Raw genomic sequence first — 27064 nt, 5'->3', positions numbered from 1 at the left:
CAGAAAGAGATTTTGATAAGAAAAATTTTGACAGCGTTTACAAAGGAGAAGAAGCGAATATAAAGAAGAAGAAGAGAGTTCTAGGGAGATGAAGAGTTATTCTCGGGAAAGAAACGACATTAAACACACACAAGACTGATTTCGAATATGTCATGAGCTTCTCCTTTGGTAATGGGCTGCGAGACATCATTGGGCTCGAGTATGAGTGTGTGTGCTTGCCTCATTAAAAACCTCTCTTGGAAAACCCATTGGGACAAAATCAAGAGGAGGGAAAAAGAGTGCAAGTCACACACCTCCAATGATGTCACTTAAACGGCTTGAATCACAACCAACATGGTTGGACAAGCTTCCGGTTTAAGGCTGCCTTCAATGTGTTGTAGAAGTGTGTTGATAGCTTGATTCAACAACTTAGTCTTGGATCTTGTCATTGGTCCAGTAGTAACTTGCAATGACATATCATTTTTAGGTCCAAGCTCTCCATTATGGTACTTGGTCGAGTGGTCCATTGAGTCATCAGTTTCAAGCTTCATTGAGTTCTCAGCTGCGTGGTCGAGTGACTGGTCGAGTGCATGATCGAGTGACTGGTCGAGTGACTGGTCGAGTGACTGATCCAGTGAGTCTTCTGGCTGAAGTTCCTTAGCTCCATGATCCAAGCTTCCCATGATCATATCATGTCATCTTGGGAGTTTTTAATGGGATTTTCCTTATAATTTTAATTAATTCGTCATGTTCGGTTTTGTATCTTGGTTGGTCCATGTGGTAAACTATTGAGCATGTATTTTGTGTTTCTTACATGATGTTACATCTAATAGGAAAAGGGAAAAATGTCATTTAAATCGTCACTTTGCCATTTGTGGAGGTTTAAAGCATGAATTTTGAGCCTGGTGCTTTTAATCCTCAATTTCTAGTTGACTTTCAATTTAATCTCTAACTTTCGTTGACGAAGCTGATTGAGGCACGTCTTTAACTGGACAAACGGAGGATTAAGACGTTGTTATTTGTCCGTCTAATATATCCGTTAATAAGCGAAACGACGTCGTTTAATCAAATGAAAACTCCCAAATTCGATTAAGCTCGAACCCTAAAATACCAAATGGAAATTAGAAATACAAAATCAAAGATTCTCTCTCGTTTTCTTCTCTAATCAAGACTTCAAGATAGCTGTGTTGAGTTTTCGATGTAAAGATCCTTACACCTAACCCACACACACACTTTGAAGGCACTCCACGGGCAGCGAGTACTATCGATGTCTCGGAGCTAGAACTCATCGGAATCGAGACAACAGATCTTGAGGAATAAAGATGAGATCGAGATTTGAGAAGAAATCGAGCCATTTCACAGTATAAGATAGAACAGAAACAATATATATACCCAAAGCATCCAAGCAAAAGAGAACAAAATAAAATATCGACCAAGCTTGGTTTGCAGAGGATTCGATTTGTGGCGGACATTGCAAATGTGATATTCGTAGACCAAACATCCTCTTATAGTAAGTAGATTGAGAATGAAATATAATTGAAGACAATTGAACTATATTGGTGATTTGTCTTTACTCTTTAGTATGCATTTTGAGACATAATATGTTTCAAAAGCTAAAATGCATCATAATCTAAAGTCTCAAAATGCATATTAAGAAATAAACACAAATCATTAAATATAGCTCAGAAATTCAGCAATTATTTCGTCACCGATCTACTAGCTACAAGAAGATGTATTGTCTACTTATTTCTTAACTATATTGATATAAATACCATCAATACAAGTTCTAAAGTGTTTGTTGACTTCACAATAGGAAACAACAATAATATAGATCGAACGTTTCTTATGTAATTTCGAAAACTAAGAATTTTTTTTAACGGTTAAAGATTGTTTGAAACTAGTAACTGAAATGTTACTTTTTTTTTTCTTTTTTTTTTTCTGTTAATTAACTGAAATGTTACTTTGCATGAAAGATTGTTTAAGGTTAAATATCTCTTACGTTACCTAATTCCTGCGGCGTTTTACTTCTCTTTAGATAGAAGTCACATGGAATTTCATTTCGTTTAAAGTTAAAACTCACTGTTATGCCCAAAAACAAAAAAGTTTAGTGTGTATATTTTTTCCAAACGAATCAATAAGCTTCAACGTCAAAGTTGAGAAATAAATAAAAAAATTCACAAAACATTTGGTAGTGAAGAATGAAGATTATAGCCCAAAGCTGATCATTGTTACAGTCTGTGATTTCTCAGATGATATCGCCACAATCCTGAGCTCTCTTTTAAAAAAAAAAAAAAAAAAAAAGAGAGTTCTCAATATCATACAATTCGTCGAATCGAGTCGTCGAATCGGGTCACGTCTAGCTAATAATAGACGATCTTGCGATAACCTCTCCGAACTGTTTTAGACACTCTGTTTGAAAAAGACCTTGTGATTTCGGTATTGGATCTCGGGACGTTCAACTACTCGGGCTCAGGTTTTGTCACCTAATCGCTATTCGACGACATATTCACAACTTTTTCACAATATCACATGATCTCAAAAAATTTCACAATATCTCCAATAAAATAAAAATATAGATGCAGTATAACATCTCATAGATGAGTGAACCCAAACTGACATAATATAACATAATTTTTATCTCGCCATAATGGTTTTTATCTCGCCATAATGGTTAAGACTTGAGAGCAATAAAGGTTCTTCCAAAAATAAAATTTTTATCCAGCAGAATCGATTGATCATACAGAGACTCCTCCAATCAATTAATATATGATGGAATGGCGAAAAATTGCTTCTGCAAGCTTATCGTTCTGCAACTCAAGAGTACACCAACCTTCAATGAATGCATCAAAAAAACGAATGTAAATGAATCCTCAAATCTGCGGTTCAGCAAGCGCAACCACCGCCTTTTGGCTCGTTCTCAGTCACTCCATCGGGTATGCCTTGGAAGTATCTGCAATAAACCCAAAAACATTGTGTATGAAGGACAGATTTTATAAAGCACTCAGCTTACTTTTTATGCATTCTTAGTTCTCAATTTGGATCACACAGTCACAGACTCTGGAATTCAGAAGACCAATCACAAATGTCAGATATGCATGTTACGAATGTCTCTGTTTTTATCAATAATCACCAAGCTTTGGACGCAGTAAGAAATTCCAGGGTTTCTACACTATCTGCCTTCTACAATTAAAAGTCATTCTACGCTATTCAGACTTTCCGGTTTAACAATTAGATAATTCCAACAAATGTAGAACCTGGTAACCATAATCTCTATGTTCTATATTTCTGTAGTATCATAGTTCAGTCAAGATATCATGGTTTCCAAGCTCTCATATATTAGAGCTAAATCAAAGATTAAACTTACATATCCTGTTCATGTTCGTTCGCAAGGGCAGTTTTGGCAATGGTTAAGAATGCCTCATCAACATTGAAGTCTTCTTTTGCTGAGGTCTCGAAATAGGGAATATTACCATTTGAAGCACACCAGTCAGCTGCTTTCTTCTCAGAGACCTGTATTTAAAGATGATGAAACTAGACTGAGTAAAAGACTCAAAGACTTCAAGCACGATGGAAGACAACATATCTTGATCTTCCTCTTACCACTCTACTGCTCCCTCCATCTACGTCAACCTTGTTTCCAAGCACTATAAACGGAAATGTCTTTGGATCCGATGGACTTGCCTGGACAGCCCAAAACGATGCCATGGATACAGGCAACCAATACAAGTTAATTATAAATTGTTAAAAGGGATTGAAAATGTGAATGCAGGAAAAAAAAACTGAATAAGGAACACAAAATCAAGTTAGTAATATACTTGGCTTAACTAGTAAACCGAGGACTAGGTAAAGAACGGCAAATGATTATTCAAAAATAAAAACATGTTCTAGTGATCAATCAAACAAGACTTCATATATGGTCCCAGGAACTCTTCCAACCACATCTTCAAAATAAGAGTTTTGACTCTAACAATTCCTATTAAAACAAAAGCACCAGATTCCTATGTTCCATGTCTATAACATAACACACAAAGCCCACGATATAACAATGAAGGAAACCGTCATACGAACCTGTTTAAGAAACTCCTCGTGCCAAGTTTCAAGATTGTCAAAAGACCTCAACACATTAACATCATAAACCAAAGCACAACAATCAGCTCCTCTATAAAAAGCAGCACCAAGACTCTGAAATCTTTCTTGTCCAGCAGTATCCCAAATCTAACAAACCACAAAAAAAAAAAAAAGTAAAATACTGAAAAAATCTTGAAAAAAAAAAAAAAAAAAAAAAATCCAAACCTGTAGAGTAACAAGCTTTTCTCCAATCTGAAGCTCCTTGGTTACAAAATCAGCACCAATCGTTGCTTTATACTGCATACTAAACTTCTTATGCACATATCTAAAATTCAACCATTAAGGATTTCACATAATCACAGAATCAAAACACAATTCTCTCAAATTAACCCCAAATCGAAGGATACTGATTCATCAAGGAGGTTTTACCAACCCTAGAAAATCGAAAATCAACAAATCAAAATCAGAAAAATCGAAGAATAAGCGTAAAAGATTGAAAGAATAAGAGATCGGAATAGATTGATTACCCACTGTCACCGAGGACAATGACCTTGAGCAAAGTACGTCTTCTCGTCGCCATTGATATCGGAAGAATGAAAGAGAGTTAAAGAATGTGTAGATCTCGGAGAAGGAATTGTGAGCAGTGGAGAGGATTTTGTAGGGATCTCCGATTTGTACTTCTTATTGATTTGAAAAGAATCCGAAGATGGAAAAAAGGGATATTAGTAAAGGAGCGCCAATTAGAGAGATCTCTTCTCGTTTTTCTTTTCAGAGATGAATCTGATTTTACTATATTTTCTTATACCAAAAAAAAAAAAATATATATATATATATATATATAAAACACATTTTTTCTTTTAATTTTACTTTTACTTTGGCCTCTTGTTCGAAAAATCGTTAGGAGTTAGCCTGACGCTTGGTATGGACTTAGCGATAAATCAAAATCAAATTAAAAAATTAATCAGGGATTAGTTTTAGGGTTATTTTAATGTTTTAAAACATATTAATTTAATACTGTTTTCAAAATTGTAGTAAACACATAAAAATATATTTTTAAGAAACTTTTATGATTTTAATCAAAATTTTGAACATAAGTTATTGTAAAACATCAACACCCATCAATATAAATGTCTGAATAACAAAAATAAAAGTTGTTTTATACGTGCAATCTAAAAATAATCAGGGTATGCAAGATTAGTTGGGGAGTAATCAAAGTAGGCGGGAAAAATCGGACTAGACGGAGAGTAATCGGATAACTGATTTATTCAATGGATTAATCATTAATCGAGGCGAATGGGTGGGACTAGCGATTAAGCGGTAAGTAATCGGAGCTAGGTAGAAATTTTTTAAACAAGGCGTTGGCCTAATCAACAATCATCACTATAATGAAAGAAATATACATCTAAAGATTAGTGTTTGTTGTGATGTTTATTAGTTTGATCATCAATATAGTTTTTTTGTTGTTCAATCTTCTCTTTTAGCTCTTAGGACCTCTTGACTCCTCCAATGTTGTTTGTTAGCTTTGGTCATCCTTTGAATCAAATTTTCGTTCTTTTTGTTTTTAGATGTTATGGTTTTTAATAGTTATCTTTGGAAGTCTTCTTTTACTCACATGCAATGTCTCTGGAAAAGTTGCGACTCCTGCAGGCTAAGTGTATTCAATCGAATTCTATCAATGAAAGTCAAATTCTAGTGAAAAAAATATATATAGTGTTGTGTTCATCAATTTTAAAGCGAGATTTGTAGACAATGAAAGACTTAAAACGTTAGAAACAGCTAAATTATATCAAATTAAGATTGCAAGATTCTTTGGTAAATAATACATTACGGGGAAATCAAGTCATAATAAAAATAAGATGTGGATCGAAAAACACAGAGTTCTTAAGAAATACAAATAGCAAAACATCATACTTTTACAAGTACAGAGAAAAATAGAAATAGAAATCACACGAAGAAACCTCTTATGAAGTTCTAAAATTTTATTAAGACTATCTTCTTTGGCTTCACGTGCTTTATTGCATTGTTGGGCTTCAAGATTCTTTATCCACTCCGTTGATAGAATCTAGCACGTTAAAAAGGCAATCACTAGAACAAACGTATGTATCCGAGGTTCCAAGCATCTTCAACATGATAGGGTACAAGCAACGCAACTTACACCATTTGCAAAATGGACGGTATACACTATTATTGAGCACCACCTCAAATGATCTGCTTAAAACCTCTACTGTGCTTGTTGGCATTAGCCCTGTAAAGTCTCCGAGCACACAACTTGGATGCAAACTATCCTCCTGATCTTTACATGTGTAGTACCATCTCTCTATATTGCATTCATTTTCACAAATGTCACACCAGTGTTTACCACAAGCCTTTTTGCCATAGCATAGCGAGAAAGGATGATCGTCATCAATGTTGTGCTTTACCACAAGTGGTAAAGTGGCGCATTTGAAATCCAAGACAAATTCACAGCCACTTTCAATGCACGTGAGCACAGGAGATGCCAACTCGTTGCAACCGTTGCATTCTCTGCTTCCATCTTGTGGAATGTAATATAAGGGATGATGGGGATGACTTGGATGGTATAATTGCTCGGGAATTGTTCCGCATAGGACATCTAGTACCTTATCCTTATGCTGGTACCTGAAACCATTGGACATTCTATGACAAGCATAACACTCAAAAATATTGTCCTCGCTTGTAACTAAAGTCAGTTGTTCATTGTCCAGCATGTGCCATATCTTTGTAGGAACATCGGCACACGATTGGTGGAGAATGAAATCACAATCAACACATCCATAGAAGGATTGGAGACAAATGGGATGGGTGCAAGCATTGCACCGCTTCGTTTCTTCACAAAGATGACCATTAACATGGAGTCTTAGGTAATGCTCTTTGTGGCTGAAATGTTGTATTGTGTCATCTATTACCACATATGGCTCGATATCTTCAATTTCTTCACGTATTCCTTCAAGTTCTTTCCCGTCCCACACATCTATTCTAGTAGCACATTTAGAATGAACGAAATAGCTCGGACACATTTGACAAGAATAACCCCCACAAGTCCAATCCATCTTTCGGCGGCAAACTCCACATACAGAATTCACAACACCAATAACAGAAGTGCGAGTAAGTCTGTGATAATGGCGATTAATGCTTATGATGCGTGGAAGGCCAAGACAGTCTTGGTGGATCATGAAATCACATTGAACACATATGTAAGGGCTGCGATCTCCACTCAACCCGCAAGCATTACATGTAAACGAAATGAGTCTTGGGAGAAGAGCGAGTTGGTGATCATGAGCTTTCAAATCCAGAAATGATTGCGGTGGTGGGTTTAAAACACAATGCATATCCAAGGTGAAGTTACATGGAGAACAATGATAAAATAACTCATCAATCTCTCTTCTGCAAAGACGACATTTTCCATCACAATAGTCCGGTGGTTGACCCGTCAGGAACTTAAGAGGGTGCGAGGAATGGAAAGAGTGGTTTAACTCTGACAGGCGTTTTACCTCCGACGGATTCCATACGCAATCAACATGGAAGGATATACCACATTCATGACATCTGTACGGAAACCCATTACCAATCTTCCCACATTTAGCATCACAAACAAACTCGATTTGTTCCTTGAAAAGGGTGACCTTGTGGTGATGCGTCTCGGAAACTTCAATGACCTCTGGTGGTGGGTACTTGGCACAATGTAGATCCACATCAAAGTCACAGATCTTGCAGCGATACCATAGGTTCACGTTTATACTCTTTCCACATAACTCGCAATAACTACCTCGTTTTATCCTCCCTCCACGTACAAGCTTGAGAGTGTGAATGGAGTGACATGGGTGTTCGATAAATTCGGAGCACTCGTCGCCACATTTCTTGTGGACGAATAAATCACAGCTTTTGCAATAGTAACCATCACTGATAGCTTCCAAACGTCCACAACAATCGCCTTTCCTCATATCATTCCAAGGCATGATCGTGGATCAACGGTAGTGATACTCCCTCAGAATCCATTGTCGTATTACTACCAGATTGGTGAACAAGAAGAAGAAGAAGAAAAGTTGGATCTGGAATTTCAAGTCTCTCTCTCTTTCTCAAAAGTCTTCGACTCTTCGTTAATCTCAAAAGATGCTCTTGATAAAATTTAACATATCAGACTTTTGGTAGTCTTTCTTTAACAATAAAAATATACTTCACAGTGGTGCCGGCCCGATCAACCGGTCCGATCAATTTGGATGTCCTAAACAAAATTAAAGCTTATAAATTTTTTTTTTTTTTAATTAGATTTTTACTTTTAAAAAAATATTGTAGTTGTCTCTAAAAACCCACAATATTTTTAAAAGGCCCTACAAAAATTATTGTATATAAGAAAACTTAACAAATTTTTAGGTGAAAAGGCCTTCAAAATTTTGAGACCCTAATCAGTGGCTTCACTGGCTTGCCAAAGGGAAAAGAGAATAAAGAGAAAAGTTGTGTTCTATTGACATTGAGAAAAGGTATATATACATCCTACACATGAAACCCTAAACATACTTAGGAAAATTAACATATTAGCCTAAGTATAATATATTTACATTATAGGTCCCTAATACTCCCCCTCAAGTTGGAGCATGAAGATTATACATGCCCAACTTGCGCCGTAAATAAGCAAATTGCTGAGAACCCAAAGCCTTAGTAAAGATATCCGCTGGTTGCTCCGTAGTGGTAAGATGCGCAGTAACCAGTGAACCATCCTGAATTTCATCCCGAATGAAGTGACAATCCCTCTCAATATGCTTCGTCCGCTCATGAAAAACTGGATTGGCAGCAATATGTAAGGCTGCCTTATTGTCATAAAACAAACGCATCGCTCGCGGATGAGACACTCCAAAGCATCCTAAAAGCTCACGATTCCATTTCAACTCTCGAGTAGTAAAACTCATTGCACGATATTCAGCCTCTGCAGAAGAAAATGACACCACATCTTGTTTCTTTGTCTTCCAAGCTATCGGAGAATCTCCCAACATAACAATAAATCCTGTAACCGATCTCCGAGACATGGAACATGTAGAAAAATCTGAATCACAATAAGCTGTCAATTGTAAGTCAGGATCAGAACTCAACACAATACCTTGACCCGGACAGCCTTTAAGATATCTGACAACTCGTATAACTGCAGCCCAATGCTTGGCACGTGGTTGTTGCATAAATTGAGCTAACATATGCACAACATAGGACAAATCTGGTCGGGTAAAAGTAAGATATACCAAACGCCCAACAAGCCTCCTATACCTCTCGACATCCTCATAGAACTCTCCTTCATCATCCGGCAACTTATGGTTTTGCTCAAGCGGAGTAGACACTGGTTGACATCCCAACAACCCACATTCACTTACAATATCCAAAGCATACTTCCTTTGCGACAAGTAAAAACCATCATGAGACCGAGATACTTCAATGCCCAAAAAATATTTCATAGCCCCCAAGTCCTTCATATGAAAACATTCACTAAGGTATCCCTTAAACTCTTGAACACCATTAAGATCATTTCCCCCAATCAACAAATCATCAACATAGACCAACACAAAGAGTTGCATAGATCCACGCTCCAAGGTAAAAAGAGAGTAATCGGCTACCTGCTGAGCAAACCCATACCCTTTTAGTGCTGCTGCAAGCTTAGCAAACCAACAACGTGGTGCTTGACGTAGACCATATAAAGATTTCTTAAGGCGACAAACTTTTGATTTATCTTGAGAAACAAAGCCAGGAGGTAATCTCATATAAACTTCTTCCTCAAGATCCCCATGTAGAAACGCATTATGAACATCCATCTGATGTACTTCCCATCCTTTGACAGCCGCAATCTTAAGAAACTCGCGAATAGTTGTCATTTTCACAACAGGAGCAAATGTCTCATCAAAATCTAACCCTTCGACCTGTCGATTTCCCATGGCCACCAAACGAGCCTTGTAACGCTCAATTTCCCCATTCGACTTATACTTGATAGTAAAGATCCAATGACTGTCAATAGCTTTCTTTCCTGGCGGAAGATCGGTAATATCCCAAGTGTCATTTGCTTCTAAAGCATTCACCTCTCCAGACATCGCATTGCACCATTTCTCATCCTTAACGGCTTGTGAATATGACTTAGGAACCGAGATAGCAGTAATGGCCGCAAGAAAAGCTCTCTGTGAATCAGAAAATCGGTCACAACTCACATAATTAGCAATGGGATAGAGGACCGTACCTGGAGCAGAGGATGCTGATTGAGTGGGTGCCGGTGAGAGTGTGGGATGTTCAACTGAGCAACGTGTAGTATGTAGTACATAATCACTTAGATGAGCCGGAGGTTTTCTTTCCCGTTCGCTTCGTCTAACTTTAATCCCTTCACTAGTCAGATTATCATTTCCTAATTGACTCCCCCTTTCCTCCAAAGCAGTATCTGAAGTCTTTTTATTATCTTTGGACCCCGTAATATGAACATCGGACGAGCTGGATGCTGGATCGATCGATCCTGGTGCTGGATCGATCGATCCGTTAGTGGCTGATGTCTCAGTAATTTCCTCTGGATCGATCGATCTAGGCGTGGGATCGATCGATCGCTCCGTCTCGGGTCCAAGCTCGTCACATGTCAGTAGCTTGGGATCGATCGATCTACGTGCCGGATCGATCGATCCCGTTTGGTCCATCAACTCATCAAACGTCAGTAACTCGGGATCGATCGATCCACGTGCTGGATCGATCGATCTAGTCATCTCTGGTCGAAACTGATCATCTTCAAACTGTGCGGGATCGATCGATCCCGGCTGTGGATTGATCGATCGCTGTTCCGACAACTGATATGGGAATTCTTCTTCTTGAAACACCACATCCCGAGAAACAAAGAATTCCAACTTCTCCAAATCATACACACGCCATCCCTTCTGACCAAATGGATACCCCATAAAAACACACCGTCTACTTCGTTCCCCAAACTTATCTTTATCCCGCAAAACATTACGAGCAAAGCATAAGCTACCAAAGACTCGTAAGTGAGTGATATTAGGTACTTCCCCAAACAACAGCTGATAGGGTGTCTTTCCTTGCAAAACAGTGGATGGAGTTCGATTAATCAAATGACATGCAGTCATAACACACTCACCCCAAAACTGACGTGGTAAGGTAGCTTGAAACATCAACGATCTAGCAACATTCAATATATGTCTATGCTTTCTCTCCACTCTACCATTTTGTTGAGGAGTACAGACACACGACGTTTGATGCAGGATTCCCTCTTCTAGGAAGTACGATCGCAAACCCATAAATTCCCCGCCATTATCACTACGTACTACTTTCACCTTCTTCTCAAACTGTCGTTCCACCATTTTGAAAAAATTCTTAAGAGTTACACCGACTTCACTCTTTTCCCGTAACAGGTGCACCCAAACCGCTCTCGAATAATCATCTACTATTGTCAGAAAATACGCAGCACCCGAAGTAGATACTATGCGATACGGACCCCAGAGATCACAATGAATCAAATCAAAAATTCCAGCAGCTTTATTAGAACTTTCATGAAAACAATCCCGGGTTTGTTTAGCCCGTAAACAAATATCACAAACTGTTGTGGAACTAACTTGCTTTCCAATATCTAAATAACTCGACAAATAGGGAATAACATGACTAGACGGATGACCAAGACGACGATGCCATAAATCCCATGATCCTGAACTGCTCACAGTCTTGTGTATCTTCGCACCAATCACCCCTCGAAGCACGTACACGTCCCCACACTCTTCACCAACCCCAATCAGCGTCTTCATAGCCTGGTCCTGTATAACACACAACTCATCAGTGAATGTAATAGAACCCTTAACCACTTTCAACAACTTTGCAACCGAAATTAAGGAGCATGTTAAATCCTTAGAGTACAAAACTCCTTGTAGCCACAAATCACCCCCGAGACATATATCACCATGTTGGGTGGACACCACATGATCACCATCCGGTAGACCGATCATACATGGATTGGTATTCATCACATTAGACAAATAGTCTAAATTACCAGTCATGTGGTGTGATGCTCCTGTATCAATAATAAAATCAACACATTCTTTCTTACCATTCAGTTTCTCATTAGGATTTGACTTTTGAGAAGCAAAGAGACCCTTGAGAGCATTCCATTGATCATCACTCATTTGTGGTAGAGATTGACGATCCAAATCAGCCGGTGTTCTTGTTGAATTAACTTGTATTCCCCCCAACAATATTTGCCTGAACACCCGTGACCGCGTTAGCCCTACCACCGGACCCGCGACCACGTCCAAACCGGCCACCACGTCCTCCACGTCCACGTCCACCTCTACCGCGATCATTGTAGTCACGACCTCGTTCTCCCCACCATTCAGGAAGGCCAATTATCTGAAAGCAATCAGCCTTTGCATGCCCATACTTACCACAATGAGTACATGTCACGTCCTTCTCGCGATAAAAATTGGAAGTTTGACCCCGTTGTGCAGCCTGGACCGCAAACCCCACAGCCTCCGGAGTGGCATCACGATTCCTAGTAATCATGAGTTGTCTCTCTTCTCGAATGATCCTTTGATAGACTTGTGAGAGCTTGGGTAGTGGTTCCATACTTGTGATAGTAGAACGCACCGTACCAAACTTCGCAGAATCTAAACCATTCAAGAAGGTATTGGTTCTCTCTTCATTACGGTCTTCTTCCAACTGAGCAGCCAGTTCTCCACAACTACATGATCGAATAGGCTTGTAAATTGCCAATTCATCCCACATCTTCTTAAGTCTCCCATAGTACACCATTACCGTATCTCCGTTTTGCCTACAGTTTGCTATATCAGCCCGAAGCTCACTGATTCTTGGCCCGTTTCCCGCAGAGAATTGAAGCTTCAAATCTTCCCACAACGCTTGAGCTTCATCCACCATAGAAATCGATGTCCTGAGAGTCGGCTCAATCGTGTTCATAATCCAAGCGATTAACATAGAATTAACCACTTCCCACTGTTCAATCTCATCATCCTTGGTAGGTTTCTCCAAGGTCCCATCAATAAACCCCAATTTCCGTTTCGTTCGCAAGGCGTTCCGCACATGCTTAGCCCAATCTTCATAGTTTTCTCCCTTCAATTGAACAGTAGTGATCACATTACCCGGTCCATCCGAAGGATGGAGATACAGTGGCGAAGCCCTAGCTTTCTCCGCCACCGTGAGCCCACTGCCGCTGCCGCCTTCCGCAGTCTTCGCCGGCCCGAGCTCTTTCCCAACACTGTTCTCACCGTCGGCCATAATCTCTTCTCTTTCTCCCTTTGTTTGATCTTTTTCTTAAAACCCTAGCTCTGATACCATGCCAAAGGGAAAAGAGAATAAAGAGAAAAGTTGTGTTCTATTGACATTGAGAAAAGGTATATATACATCCTACACATGAAACCCTAAACATACTTAAGAAAATTAATATATTAGCCTAAGTATAATATATTTACATTATAGGTCCCTAATATGGCTTGCCTTCTCCGCCGGACCTGATACTTCATATGAGAATGGCCTTACTACAACTAGTTCATATAATAAGGTTAGTTAACGAAACCATTTAAATAATCAATATAAAAATGTACGTTGATAAGGAAAAAATTAACTAGATTATCACCATAATAATTATTCAAATGATTTTAATTAGTTTATACGATTATAGATAAACTTATAATTCATGATCTATATCTTCTACTTACATAAACTTGTTAACATACGATAGTTTTTAACGATTATTTATACATTTATGTGATAACAGATTTATAAATAAACCTAAGAAATTAAATAACCATGTAGTAAAAATATTTTTTTTTTTGGTGGGAACCATGTAGTAAAAATATGTAAAAATATTACCATGACTAAAATGATTGTAAGTGTTAATTCATATTTCATTTTGTATTTAAGTCATCTAACAAAACAATATAACTATATTTTAAGCCGAATGAGCTTCGAAACCACATATGGAAGGCATGAAATGCGAGGCATCATCAGTGTGGAGTAATCTCTGTGTCATAGATGGTATATATCATCGACAATTTTATACTGTATTGCATTGTTACGGTATCAAGTTCATAAACTTGAGAGACTCCTTAACTATTTAGAGCTAACAACCTCTATGGACTTTGTATATAGGTTTAGAACTTTAATGTTAGTTAGGTTGTTATTAAATGTCCGTTGCATTAAATATATGCTAGCATTAAATGCTTTTGTCCAATAAGTCAACTACACTATTCCACACCCTTGCAAAATTTCATACTAGTTTTTTTGTATTTTTTTTCAACTTCAGACCCATTTGTTCAATTTATTTGCACTCTTATCTAAACCGAGAAATTGATGAAATTCATGATTAAATCGTCCCAAATTTGAAAGTTCACGACTTTTTTGACATTTTTCCCAATTATTTTCCCTATTTTTGTCTCTGAGCTAAACAGCCCCTATACTGACAGTAGCGTGTATAATTTTACAACTGACCGACACAACTCATTGCTAATACTCCCTCTGTTCCTCCAAGTTTGATGTTCTAGTGTTTTAAGTTTGTTCAACAAAAATTGATTTTTTAGATTTTTTCTTTATTTTTAATTAATTGATATTAATAAATCGTAGATTTCAAGACGTAATGATCGAAAATAATTAACTGTTCCAGATTACTATTGGTTTCTAGTTTATTAAAAAATATTTAATAAAAATAAATAATTATCAAATGATTGTTTCTTAATATATGTGAAATCTCTAGAAAATCAATTTTCTAGGAACAAAGTGAATACGGTTACGGTTATTTGATGATTACGATACGGTTACGGTTACATACGGTTACGGTTACAACGGTTACGGTTAAATACGGTTACGGTTATTTGATGATTACGATACGGTTAATATCGAAGGTAAAATTTTACGAGTTACCTAACTTTTTATACTACTTTGAATAGAATAAAAAAGTATGTTATAAACCAAATTTTCTTTATTTTTAGCAATATAGCATTAGAACATATTTGTTTGAAAAAAAAACTATTTTTCCTAACGTAGATTTTTTAATGTGCGGTATCATTTACTTTTTTTGAAAATCTTTATTTGAACATTCGAAATTTGTTTTTGCATCATCCGCAGCTACAAGCATATTTTAAAAGTTTTAACTATGCGGTTAATAGTGCGGTTAACCGTGCGGTTAACCGTACGGTTAACTAACGGTTTTAACACGTTTACGGTTAATTGACAGTTACGGTTAGTATATTTTTTAACCGTAACTAATCTGTTTTAACGGTTAACGGTTACGGGTTTTAACCGTTTTATATGGTTACGGTCCGGTTACGATTGAGAAACGGTCCGGTTACAGTCCGAAATACGGTTACAGTTAGCTTTTGGTCATGTCTAATAATCATGAGTTTCTAATTCAAAATGAATTGGTAATGAATAGATTTAACACATGTCCAATTACTTTGATTCTTTAATGCCGTACATATGAATTTTTGAACCTGGTGAGTGTGAAAACAATGAGAAGACATGAACTCTACAAGGCTAAAACGCATAAAAGCTCAAAATTGTGAATGATTTTGTAGTTATCTAAACTAATGACATTAATATAAGTCAGTTTAAGTACTCGCTTCCATACCCTTATCTTCGTGCATCCCTTCTTAGGGTCGACAATTTGTCATTTCACAAAATCGATTTGAATGGTTCGTTGTCTCCTCCTGATGCGAGGACTCAGTATGCCAAGAATCGCCGATTGGTGGATGAATTTTGTACACAAGTCACATAACTGATAAGTGGAATCACTTGTGGGCATAAGGATGCTATAATTCATGATCAGCTATTTAGCAAACCTTGGAGTAAGCTCCAAGCTCGGACCAACGGATCCACTTGGCATACTTCATTACCCCAAACGCTCTGCAGATTATGTCTTGATGTCTCCATCTCCACACACTGTTCCCTCTCCAAATGCTCAATCATTTTCATGTCCATTGAGCTCGTGGCAACTTCCTGCTTAAACCAAAAATAATAAAGACAAGGAACCCAGAGTATAGTGTGTGTCAATACTATTAACTAAGCATGCCACCTTATTTTGATGAGTGGGACAACTGCCGTACTAGTCTTATCAACTCTTTAATATGATTAAGTCTATTTGATTCCAGCTCTGTCCACATAGCTTGCTAAACTTAATAAATTGCAGGTCTAGCAATAAAAGTCTGTCTATTTTCAGAATTAACAGCCACAATACCGATTCTAGGAACTAGCAACGTCTCACTGTCTTATCTACTCCCACACAGAGAAAAACAATCTGATACCTGAGAGATAAATCAGTAAGTTTTGTCGACTAATTCTTTAGCTAGGACAGTTTAATGTTCAGGACAAATGAAAATGCAATAAAATCAAGGAGAATTAAATGAGGCTGAACATACCCATATGGGGCCGCTAATGGCATTTAGGATCAACCACTTGAGGAACTTATCCTCTGACTTGGTGAGAAGTTGATCTGAAGTAACAGCAATGGTGATGTCTTGAAAGAGTGTGTCAATCTGTGATCCATTGCACTTCATAACTATTCTCTTGTGAACCCGAACAATTTGTTCAAGATGGTAAGCTGCGGTGCCCCGGCTGCTGTCTCTTCTAATCCACTGTGCCACATCAATGGCTTCTTCAGGCAACTCTTCGTGCAGCCTAAGAATTGTAAACGCTCTTTCCCCACTCGTCCAGCAAAGATAAATTGATGATCCGTCATCTAAACCAGGAAAAGTGAAACTCATGAAAAGAGAAAGAATATGTCATATATCATTAACCAATTTATCAATGGACAAGTAAGTTTTCTATATGCTACTGGAAACTGAAGAGAGACTACTCCGTTCAGTAACACCAAATATTATGCAAACATAAACAGATACTCATACACATATCTTTATATGTTTTTTTCTGCCTTGCGGCATTACACACATACACAGTGCTTAATATGATGCTCTTAAGAGGATGTTAGTCAGATATCGAACGCTTGTAGGTATAATGAAGACTTAATAGGACAGTAATTCTAACTTCCACGAAATAGAAGCAGTTAATCACGATCAATCTTACTAGTTGGATAGATTAATATGATAAGACCTTTTTCCAACTGTAGAAGATAAAATAAAACGTGAATATCTCTGTAAATTCGACCCAAACTTCTCTTTCAGGCGACATGCTCTAAGTTTCACCTTATTCTACCCCCTGTTAGAGTGCCCTAGAATAGAAGAGGTGACTTACCTACCACAAATCCTGCAAGTGGTATATCAATATTGTTCCTACATTCGTTTTCTGACGGATCATCAGATCTCGTTTGGAGAACCAGAAGATAAACTGAAAGAACCTGTTGCATCAACAAATCAGTAAACATAAATGGTATAAATAAAACAACTTTTCTAATTCATAGATATATTACCTTGCAGGCAAACTTTATTTGCTGATTATCCTTGTTTTCTGAGAATGAATTCCAAGCAGGACCAGCAAGAATGCAAGGTACGTATTCCTGATGTGTAATTTTGGGCAGACACAAAGCAGCTCGGTGAGTCGGTTTCTCTAACTGCGGACCATCCAATGCCTTTCGTGAGTTTATCTTGACAAACGATGCTGATGTCAACACAAACCTGTTTTCCTCTCTACGGAAACAATAAAGCAAGGGACTGAAGATGAGTTTGTCACTTGATGAAAAGCTACTTAAGCAATGGTTGTTATATAGATATTATACCCTGTTCCAAGAATCCGGTAGAATGTTGCACTCGCCCCAGGGCCGAATCCAGTGAGATATGAATGCCTTCTAAGTGGACCAAATATCTTCACCTGAAACACATTGTTGAGGAGATCAGAGGTACAAGAATACAGACAGGAGGGGGAGTAGAGTATAATAAGCACTCACAATTTGATGATTGACTAGAACATTAATGCAATAGCTGCTTGAAACATCATCGACAGAAGAGGTAACAGCGTCAACTGCTACTACGTCGCCTCTGAAAGTCGCTAGATTTCCTTCAGGAAACAAGCTGTTGGAAGGAGGTACTCGAGACGGCTCTGCATGCATTATCTTCTCCGACTGAGTACAGCATGCAATATTATTATTGTCCTTCCCAGCTGCCAATGGCTTATTAACTTCTTCCACGTCTTTGAGAAATACCGAAAAGAGTCCTTTTGCATCATAAGGGAGAAGAAGTGAAACATCTGAACAAGGTTGTGGACTAAAAACATTTTCTTGTTCCACCGCAAGAGATGGTTGAGAAGACACCAGAGGATATACATCCATAGATCCATCATGGGTGAGAACTTCATCAAAAGAAAATTCCACACTCCATATACGTGTTTCAGGTCTAAAACCGATTTTGTCATTGTTAGATATGCCAGACCGTCCAACACAAAAAGAATCATCAGTGTCATGTTTCATCAAATAGCAACCGCCAATCTGTAAAGCCTGCCATTAAAATGCAAAAGCATCATTTTAGTTTATATTATTAGTCTTGTGCAGCATAGATGTATCCTGGGAACAACGTTGATAAGAAATTAATACTTACATAATAGTTACGGCACTCAGGTATGAATTCTAAGAGCACACGCTTCGTAATGTGCATGTTACCACTTTTGTTCTCCCTCAAATTTGAAAGAGTTGCTGCTGTGACCAAACAGTGACTACTAGCACATCTGATGGTCATCTGGCAAGAAATTTCATGCGGCACAGATAATGCTCTTTGCCTTTCTAATTCATTATTAGTTTTACATCTCTTATGTGGACGTATTTCTTGCGAAGTATCATGTTCTTCAAAATAGGGAGCAGCTGCTGCGTCTTCTTCAGTCACAGTGCAAATGAGTTCCCACGGAAGGACTAAAGCCTCGATGAATGCACTAGTACAGTCAGGCATTCCTGGGTGACCCTGGTACAAGATCAATAACCACAACAGTTAAGACCTTGTAGCATAAACAACAACATTATTTCTTTAAGCAAAATAAATAAACAATAATGAGACTTGGAGATTGCTATTTGAAAGATGAAACCATACATTTTTTAATATTGGAAATTTGTGGTTCACCATAAATAGATGAAACATTCCCTCTTTGAACTCATTGAGATCATGCCTCCAGTCAAGAGGATGGTGCTCGAGAACATGTTTGCAACTTGCAGTACCAAGCGATAAAGGAAAACGCACTGTCAAGGTGTTTTCTATGGCCAATGGAGTGGGATTAACCACACTTCTACAGCGAAGGGGATTTTGAAGAAACGGCATGTGGAGCATCGATTCAGGTATTCCTTCCATAATAATAGAGTAATCAGAAACCTACAGCGAACAAAAGAGGATAAGCTGAAGTGTCAATAGGACGAGTTTGGTATCCTCCAACATGCCGGATAAACGAAGAAAATGTAGTTTGAAGTAAAAAATTAACCTCACATATCCTGCTCGCATTTATATCACTTAGAAGGTCTGGAGCAAGAATATCAATACTGCTAGCTCTGTCATGCAATTGTAGTCTTCCAGAAGATGAGATCTATATAGAAGAATAATGTCACAGCTACATAAGGGTATAAAATCGAGAAAAACAAAAACCTTGTTGTGTAGCAAAGCTAAAGATATGTTCCAGATATCGAGTAAAGATATACCCTATCAAGCTGACATGATGACACTGACAATTCAACAATTTAAGAAAAACTATTTTAATGAGTTATTTGATGGCACATTGTACTATTATAAGACTTCAGATATCTTGGAGCGATATGGAGGCATAACACAGATATGGAGTGGCAATATTTAAAACTCTAATATACCTTCAATCTTCCAAGTAAGATGACACTAGTATCCTCACTTCTAAAAGTCTTCGTGTTTGTATGATTGTACCTTTTCCATGTTGACGGTGAATCACTTAAGCAATCACTAGCACTAAAGTCTTTCTTAATCTGAGAAAGCAATTCATTCAGCATGACCTTGAAGTGGTGAACAAAACTTGAGATAGGCATTACCTGTTTGCAGAAAAAAGGGTGGAGTTAATATTATAAGATCTAAGAAAAGTCATGTCATTTAAAAAGAGATTAAACTCGTTCTAATCTAACCAAAAAACAATAGGCTTACCAGTTTTAGGTTGCAATCACGAGCTTCACTATTGCATCCGCATGACTCATGCATGCAGAATTCAGTAAAGATCCCACCCTGCGAATTTAAAGGTTTAATAAAAACACTAAAACTGATGAGCATTGATAATAGCCTAAGAAGAGTATAAAGCTGCATATTTTCTTGAACTTTTAATTTTACCAATTTACCCTAGGTTGAAACATGGATGGTGGTATTCGTGACTCAGCATAAATCTTTGTCAGTTCATCCTTCTGATAACACCTCGCAAAAATGAAGAAAACCATATAACTTAATGTCGGAGAAAACCGGAAACTCCAGGATCAAAGCAAAGGACCAAGCCTGCTTTCAGTTACCTGACAGGATCTTAAGATTTCCTTGTCTGATGGCATTCCGTCAAATTTCTGGAAGCACGATCTAACAAGTAATGTCCTGCAAAGCATTGTATTGCAGCTATATCAGTCACGAGTCACAAAATAGCATGAAATCACTAAAGTACAGCTAAAATCAATCAGAGAGAAAGAGTACCAAAATCTTGCAGGAAAGGACAAAGACTCGATGAATCGACTCAAAGAAGTTTGTCGACATGAATCTACAAGACAACTAAAGCACCAGCTGGATGAATCTTCAGACATTAGAGAAGGCATCCATGATTCAACGATTTAGAGCAAAACCTTACCTCGTTTCAAAAGGTGAAAAAAATTCAACTGTGATGCTGGTCTTGAAGCATGCCCCAAGTATAAGCACTTCTCCCCAAGAAAACTTGGTATTCACAAAATGAACATTTCTGATAAAAATCTGCACTAAAAATTAGTCAAGAAAATCAAAGATCTCAAACTAGCAAAGTAAGAAAAAGTAAACAATCTTAATACACACGAAGCTGAAGTAAGAGGGGAATTCTTACAAGAGAACCAGTTCGGATACTGTGTGATCTGTTGTGTATCTGATCCGTCAATAAAAGCCAGACATCTTCATCCATTTCAACAAGCTTTCCTCTCCTGTACAAACCTCTGACAAATCCAAGGTAGGAACCACAGTTACCTCTCCTATCAACACCAGCTTTCAAAACTGTCTGTTTCTTCGATAACCAAGGTGGATGAAGAACAGAATTCTCAGTCGTCACAAACACCAACAGAGAATCACCTCTTACATAAACCAACTTCCTTTTCAACCCAGAAAAAGCAACATTACTCCCAACTAGCTTCGTTATCGCAGGGTGCCAACTCGCAGCCACTGAACCACATAAGTAAACAAAAACAGACTTCTCAAAAGCATGACCGCAATCAATCGCATCCCGGTTATACTCTTTACACTCACAAGCCATGACATGCACTAAGAACCCAGGAAGATTTACAGAATCACTTGAAACCCCATCCTGACAAGGAACAACAGACACAGGGCTGATAGACTCTAACACACCACAGACGCTATATCGCGACTTACGGTCAACGTTTTGCGGTGAATACAAAGAAGGAATCAATGGAAACGAACACCGAGAAACCAAATTATCAGTATCCACAAATTTCCACTTAATAATCTCCAAAAATCCACAACAATGCTTCATAGGAAGAAAATTCCAGGAGAGAACACAAATCGTACTCCCAATCGCGCGAATTTCGAATCTAAGGATATCACAGCAGATTGTCAAATCACCGTCTGAGAATCGAAAGCAGTAGCGATTCGGACATTTTAGGGTTTCGGAAGGAAGAGCTAGCGTCCCGACGATAACCGCTGGGTGATTCAACGGTGCGAGAAACTTACGGCTAAAGTCTGAATCGACGGCACCGGGATGTGATTCGGAAGACGAGTGAGGAGTCGGTGTAGCAGCGGAGAAGAATAGCGACGATGAACCGGTGACGGCTCGGCCTTTGTGGACAAGTTCCGCAATCGTGAGAATTGTGGCGTTCTCCATTATTAGGAGCTCTGAGGATTTTAGACTCGCGGCGGTGGTTCGGTGGCTTTGTCGTCCATGGACTAAGTAATTTGTGGAGTGAATGAAAAAAGAGGGTGAATTAGAGCGGGAACCCGAGAACGGTGACCCGATTCGTAGATCTGACCGGAATCTTTATTAGGAAGCTCCAACTTTATGCCGTTTAGGTGTAGCGTCGACGAAATGGCTAACGTTTTTGTAATTCGGTTTTGGTCTATTAATTCAAAGACTCGTGTTAAGATAGAGTGAATCATTGTTTATGACTGATCGTTTTGAATGTTCTGGAAAACAAACTCTCAATCATGTCTCTTTCAAAGCCTTCAAAACCTCTTCAGCTAAATCCTTCTATAAATTCTCAATTTGTTATCTCTACTTTACCAAAAAACCAAAAAAATAATTCTCTTTCTAGAATAAATTCCTTGTATGAAATTGAATATATTCCCGGAGATCAATTGCCGGAAACAACCCTCCCGTTGGTTAATCCTTATGAATACTTTGCTAAAAAGCCTAGTGCTTTTTCAGTAAAAGGTGTTCGTGAGCTCATCAAACCATCTTCCAGCCGACGAGTTTTAGAGTATGTACAATCCAGCAAGTTTTCATCATGTCAAGTTCCAGCCACCGAAGAAGAACAATTCATCTCGCTAAATATTCTGGAGCATCTACCAAGACTATGGCAGCAACAGGGCTACACTCATCTGCACTTTGGTGTAGTAAGAATTGGTTTAACCTTACATGCACGAAAAGGCTTACCGGTTGTAGCACGGATAGCTTTGCTTGACTCAAGGCTCAAATCCTATCAACAAGCTTGCATCGGAACAGTACAAACAACGTTGAACGCAAGAACAGTATTTATAACACTGTTTCCAAATTTCAATGTTTCTCTACAAGATCCAAATCTCCTAAAGGCGCTTAAAGTTCAATTACAACTAATCGAAGCACCTATGCAAGAAGAAAGTGTGGCACCAACTCTACATCATCATATTGTATACAGAATTCAAGATCATGCTCTTGATATTGCATTACCAGCATCAGACGAGGCTTTATATCTTGAAGTCACATCGGTATCACAAGCACCCAACTCTATTCAAATCCCACGACAGATATCTCGAGAAGAATTGCTACGAAAACTGCCGGAGTCATGGGTAACAAGCTATGAAAAGATACATCAAGCATCCCAAGCACCGATCCAGTCATCTGAAGTAAGCTTTCACTCTAGAAGCGATGGAACCACGGAGATAAAGTTCGAAAAGCCAAGATCATCTTTTCAAAAAAAACTCTTTACTCATTCACTATCCAAATTGGAGTAAGATTTCTATGATCCAGTAAAGAAGAAAGATCTTCAACCAATCGCTTTTGGTCAGAATGGAACTGTTATATATCCATTCAAAGATGAGAACGGACATTGTTACTTCGATGTCTGCTCATGCACCGCATATATAGAGGATTCTTATGAATCAGATGAAGAAAAACGAAGAAGACGAAGAAAAAAGAAGGATCCACTTTATAGACGCTACCTTGAAGGAGATCCTACAGTAGGTCCACTTGGTAACGACAACTACGACTTCATAGTTGAGTATTCATCAAAGGAGGATGAATCAAACCAGCAAATCATGATGATAAAGATGGATTTTCCTCCACCAAAAGACTTTTTCAAGGACAATATTGTGCATACACCAAAGATCGTTCCAAACAACATCAACTCTTCTGGACCCGACGAATTAAGCCAAGCAGAGAAGGTTCTCAACTGGCAAACAGAAAATGCCTTTGTTCAGAATCAATTACTGTCATCCATTAGCCACAAGGTTGATCAAATGTTGGAAAACAGCAATAGAAGACTTAATAGTCTGCAAGGAGCCATATCGTAGATTCAACAAAAACTCAGTAACTTGCACCATGAAATGATGGCTATGGCAAAACAAATGAAAGTTGATACATCTCAGTTCAGAAGTAAAGAAGCTGAACAAATCAATCTCAAATATCAACTCAAAGACCTTCAAAGGAGCCTAGATAGTCTAATCCAAAATCAGAGGCGAGCTAATGTGTATAATCCTTTTGACTATATGTCATCCGAAATACCCACATATCAAGAATCGTATTCCCCAGGGTTTCTGTCTGGTTATCAAGATCCAAGACAGAAACAGCCTGTACCTGGATTCTTATCCTCTGATGAAGCTTTTACATCTCGGTTTGGTACAACTTCAATCAGTAATTTTAAAACAAAAGTGGCAAGAACTAAACCAAGGCGTCAAAAGGATTCTGAATTTCAAATTAATCCATCCAAGAAGCCAAGTCTAGCATCTTCTTCAAGCCATGAGTCCGTTCAAGATGAAAAGAAAGAAGATGTTGCAAAGAAGGGAGATATTGTGATGATCGAGTTTTCAATGTCTAATTTACTAGGCAATCTTGCGAGGACATCTGACGACGAAAGACAAGAATTGCAACTTCAATCAAAAGAGCAGCAACCACAACCAATCGTTACAATGAATCACATTTCAGCTCTTTCAGATTCAACCTCTTCCGCCAATGAATCAGAAACAGATGAATCTCTTCCAAATCAGTTTGCGATAGGAGAAGAGTCACATATTCCAAAAGAAGAACCAATCTATGAAGTAATTTCAAGTGACGACGAGATGGGCTATGAAACTCAAGGTGTACCAAAGAATCAGTTTGCATCAAAGATAATGGTATTCACATTTGATGACATTCCTTTTGAAAAATGGAATAGTCGTCTTGACGAATTTCATGCGTGAATGACCTCCGAAGCAATCACATCCCCAACAGATGTGGTGATACAATAATTCACATCAAGACTTTCAGGCGCATTAAAAGAATGGTGGAATTCGCTTGGAGAATATCGACAGTAGCAGGTGTATCAGACAACGATACCTCTTCTTCTTGGAGAAATACATAGAGAATTCGTTGGCACCCCAAGTCATTTAAAAGAGCAAATACAAGAAGAGTTCTACATAGCAAAGTGTTGTTCATTGAAGACGAGAGATTTAGCAAAGCATTTCGAGCGACAAACTCGAAGGTATTATGCTCTCAATGGTCTAAATAATCCAAGCCTAAAGCAAGTATATCTCTCATCAATAGATGACTACCTAGGTCAACAAACGAAGCTGTATATCAGAGATCAATGACAGACAATCGAAGAAATCTCGATCGGACAAATCCAGCAGTACGTGATCAGAACCCTTGACAAGCTTTGTAAGCAAAAGGAGTTTTGGTCAGAGTTTATGGACAAATCAAAGCACCTTTCGAAGATATGTGCTCGTCCGGATCTATCCATCAAATGTTCAAAAAAGAAAAAATGTTCATGTGTAGATCAAAGAAAATTCCAAAGAAGATCCAAGAAATCATTCTTGAAGTCGAAGTATTTCAACAAGATTAAACGCAAGCGATTCTTCAGGAAGAAGAAAAGCTTCAAGAAAACTTCGAGATGTTTTCTATGCAGAAAGACGGGGCATTTTGCAAAGACTGTCCAAACAAGTCTAAAAAGAAGAAGCAATATCTCATTCACTCGATATCTAAGATAGCTCCAGATCTTGATATCGATAACCACGATCTTGAGTCAATACCATCTTATGATAGTGACGAGAATGATGATATATGTAGTTATTCAGAATATGATGAATCTCCAGAAGCCTCATCCGAAGATGAAAAAGACGATTGTTGTTTCAAGATTGCCCAGATGCCTCAAGAAGATGAGCTTCGGACACCGCATCTACCAGTAACCATCTTTGATCCCTCAAGAAGAGAAAAACCAGTGCATGCAATCGCTTTCATCGACACAGGAGCTCATACAACAATCATGAACCCCAAGATTCTCTCAAAAACCATGTGGATGCCTCATCAACAAGATTTCAGAGTCGCAAACTCTGAATCCCTGACGGTTAAGCTGAAATCAAAACCAATCACGATAGAACTTTTTCCAGGATATCAAGTTACTAAGGAGGTACTAGGATCATATGTACTTGGTAAAGACTTAATCTTTGGTTGGAATACATATTCGGTACTGAAAAAGAAGTTCGGCATTTCTCTAGAACCAAGAGGTGTAAGATGGAAAAATCTCTACAAGGCTTTTACAACGTGCATCGCCTCTTCTCAATCGAAGACACAATATCTGCGGGCTTCAATAAAATTGAAGAAGAATTAAAGATGACATCATGCGCTGATTCACACACGGAGTTCCTTCAAAAGTGTAATCATCCACTATGGTTGAATTCAGACTTCTTCGTATCCCTACCATTCAAGGAAGAAGTACACACAACACCGACAAAGGCAAGCCATGCATGAATGCCTCCAACATTGTTGCAAAAGGCAAATGAAGAATGCAATCAATTGATGGATCAAGGTATCATCTCAAGAAAAAATTCTCCATGGGCATGCAAAGCGTTCTACGTTAATAATCGTGCAGAACAAGCAAGAGGAAAACTCAGATTGGTTATTGACTACAAGCCATTGAACCAATATCTGCAAAACGTCAAGTTTCCACTACCAAATAAAAGAGTACTTCTTCAACATCTCCAAGGTGCAAAAATATTTTCGAAATTTGATCTAAAATCAGGATTTTGGTAACTCGGAGTTCATCCTGAGGAAAGATACAAGACTGCATTTTGCCTTCCAAATAGACATCTTCAATGGAATGTCTTACCCTTTGGTCTTAAGACGGCGCTCTCACTATTTCAATAAGCAATGTTACGTATATTCGAGCCATTGTTACACACAGCTCTTATATACATTGACGACATACTCATATTCTCGAAAAATGAAGAAGAGCATATTCAGGCGCTACAACAGTTTCAAGACATTGTCAAGAAAAACGGAATCATGCTATCAGCCAGAAAGATGATAATAGCCCAGCCCAACATTGATTTTCTTGGTATGCATATCAAAGAAGGAAGTTTCATACCACAAGCCCATTTAGCTACAGAACTTCTAGACTTTCCCGATGACAATCTTACAAGGCGACAAATTCAACAATTTCTTGGCGTAATCAATTATGTAGGAGACTTCATTCCAC

The 27064-nt window shown here is 38.2% G+C and overlaps 3 protein-coding genes across 6 annotated transcripts; all 3 read right to left on the bottom strand.

The window, feature by feature from the left end:
• Nucleotides 1-2520: 2520 nt before the first annotated feature.
• Nucleotides 2521-4839, bottom strand: LOC9308527 (ras-related protein RABG3a). The gene is made up of 7 exons (XM_002872412.2): nucleotides 4575-4839; nucleotides 4455-4481; nucleotides 4273-4372; nucleotides 4048-4194; nucleotides 3580-3660; nucleotides 3344-3489; nucleotides 2521-2929 (listed from the first exon to the last, which is right to left on the bottom strand). The coding sequence occupies exons 1-7, from the start codon at nucleotides 4625-4627 to the stop codon at nucleotides 2863-2865; spliced, it is 621 nt and encodes a 206-aa protein (XP_002872458.1). The 5' UTR covers nucleotides 4628-4839; the 3' UTR covers nucleotides 2521-2862.
• A 1032-nt stretch (nucleotides 4840-5871) lies between these two features.
• On the bottom strand, nucleotides 5872-8211 carry LOC110227151. The gene is given in 2 exon segments (XM_021020507.1): nucleotides 5872-8019; nucleotides 8021-8211. Coding segments are annotated over 2 exon segments (1983 nt in total). The 5' UTR covers nucleotides 8062-8211; the 3' UTR covers nucleotides 5872-6077.
• Nucleotides 8212-15543: 7332 nt separating this feature from the next.
• LOC9310652 (CST complex subunit CTC1) lies at nucleotides 15544-22416 on the bottom strand. 4 transcript variants are annotated; one of them, XM_021023632.1, is made up of 16 exons: nucleotides 21016-22403; nucleotides 20791-20909; nucleotides 20640-20714; nucleotides 20468-20543; nucleotides 20303-20365; nucleotides 20115-20192; nucleotides 19814-20005; nucleotides 19435-19536; nucleotides 19053-19328; nucleotides 18570-18926; nucleotides 17924-18469; nucleotides 17756-17847; nucleotides 17450-17666; nucleotides 17275-17377; nucleotides 16443-16762; nucleotides 15544-16023 (listed from the first exon to the last, which is right to left on the bottom strand). In XM_021023632.1, exons 1-16 carry the CDS (start codon nucleotides 22021-22023, stop codon nucleotides 15850-15852), a joined length of 3798 nt encoding a protein of 1265 aa, XP_020879291.1. In that variant the 5' UTR covers nucleotides 22024-22403; the 3' UTR covers nucleotides 15544-15849. The 4 variants fall into 4 exon arrangements, with proteins under 4 accessions (XP_020879291.1, XP_020879292.1, XP_020879293.1 ...); XM_021023633.1 differs by lacking the exon at nucleotides 15544-16023 and having other exon boundaries at nucleotides 16483-16762; nucleotides 17279-17377; nucleotides 21016-22405; XM_021023634.1 differs by lacking the exon at nucleotides 15544-16023 and having other exon boundaries at nucleotides 16678-16762; nucleotides 17275-17367; nucleotides 21016-22406.
• Between the last annotated feature and the right edge of the window lie 4648 nt (nucleotides 22417-27064).

This window comes from Arabidopsis lyrata (assembly GCF_000004255.2).
Source record: "Arabidopsis lyrata subsp. lyrata unplaced genomic scaffold ARALYscaffold_6, whole genome shotgun sequence".
In the NCBI taxonomy this organism is placed as follows: Eukaryota; Viridiplantae; Streptophyta; class Magnoliopsida; order Brassicales; family Brassicaceae; genus Arabidopsis; species Arabidopsis lyrata.
Note: the sequence above shows the minus strand (reverse complement) of the source record. Positions and strands in the feature narration are given on the sequence as shown.

Excerpts from the sequence above, each read along its gene's own strand:
- LOC9308527 (XM_002872412.2), bottom strand. The coding sequence starts at position 4,627 with ATGGCGACGAGAAGACGTACTTTGCTCAAGGTCATTGTCCTCGGTGAC. Across the intron at positions 4,195-4,272 it reads AAAAGCTTGTTACTCTACAG|ATTTGGGATACTGCTGGACA; the intron begins GTTTGGATTTTT and ends GTGGTTTGTTAG. Across the intron at positions 3,490-3,579 it reads ATGGAGGGAGCAGTAGAGTG|GTCTCTGAGAAGAAAGCAGC; the intron begins GTAAGAGGAAGA and ends CTTTAAATACAG.
- LOC9310652 (XM_021023632.1), bottom strand. The coding sequence starts at position 22,023 with ATGGAGAACGCCACAATTCTCACGATTGCGGAACTTGTCCACAAAGGC. Across the intron at positions 18,927-19,052 it reads AATTTCCAATATTAAAAAAT|GGTCACCCAGGAATGCCTGA; the intron begins GTATGGTTTCAT and ends ATCTTGTACCAG. Across the intron at positions 18,470-18,569 it reads CTGAGTGCCGTAACTATTAT|GCTTTACAGATTGGCGGTTG; the intron begins GTAAGTATTAAT and ends TTTTAATGGCAG.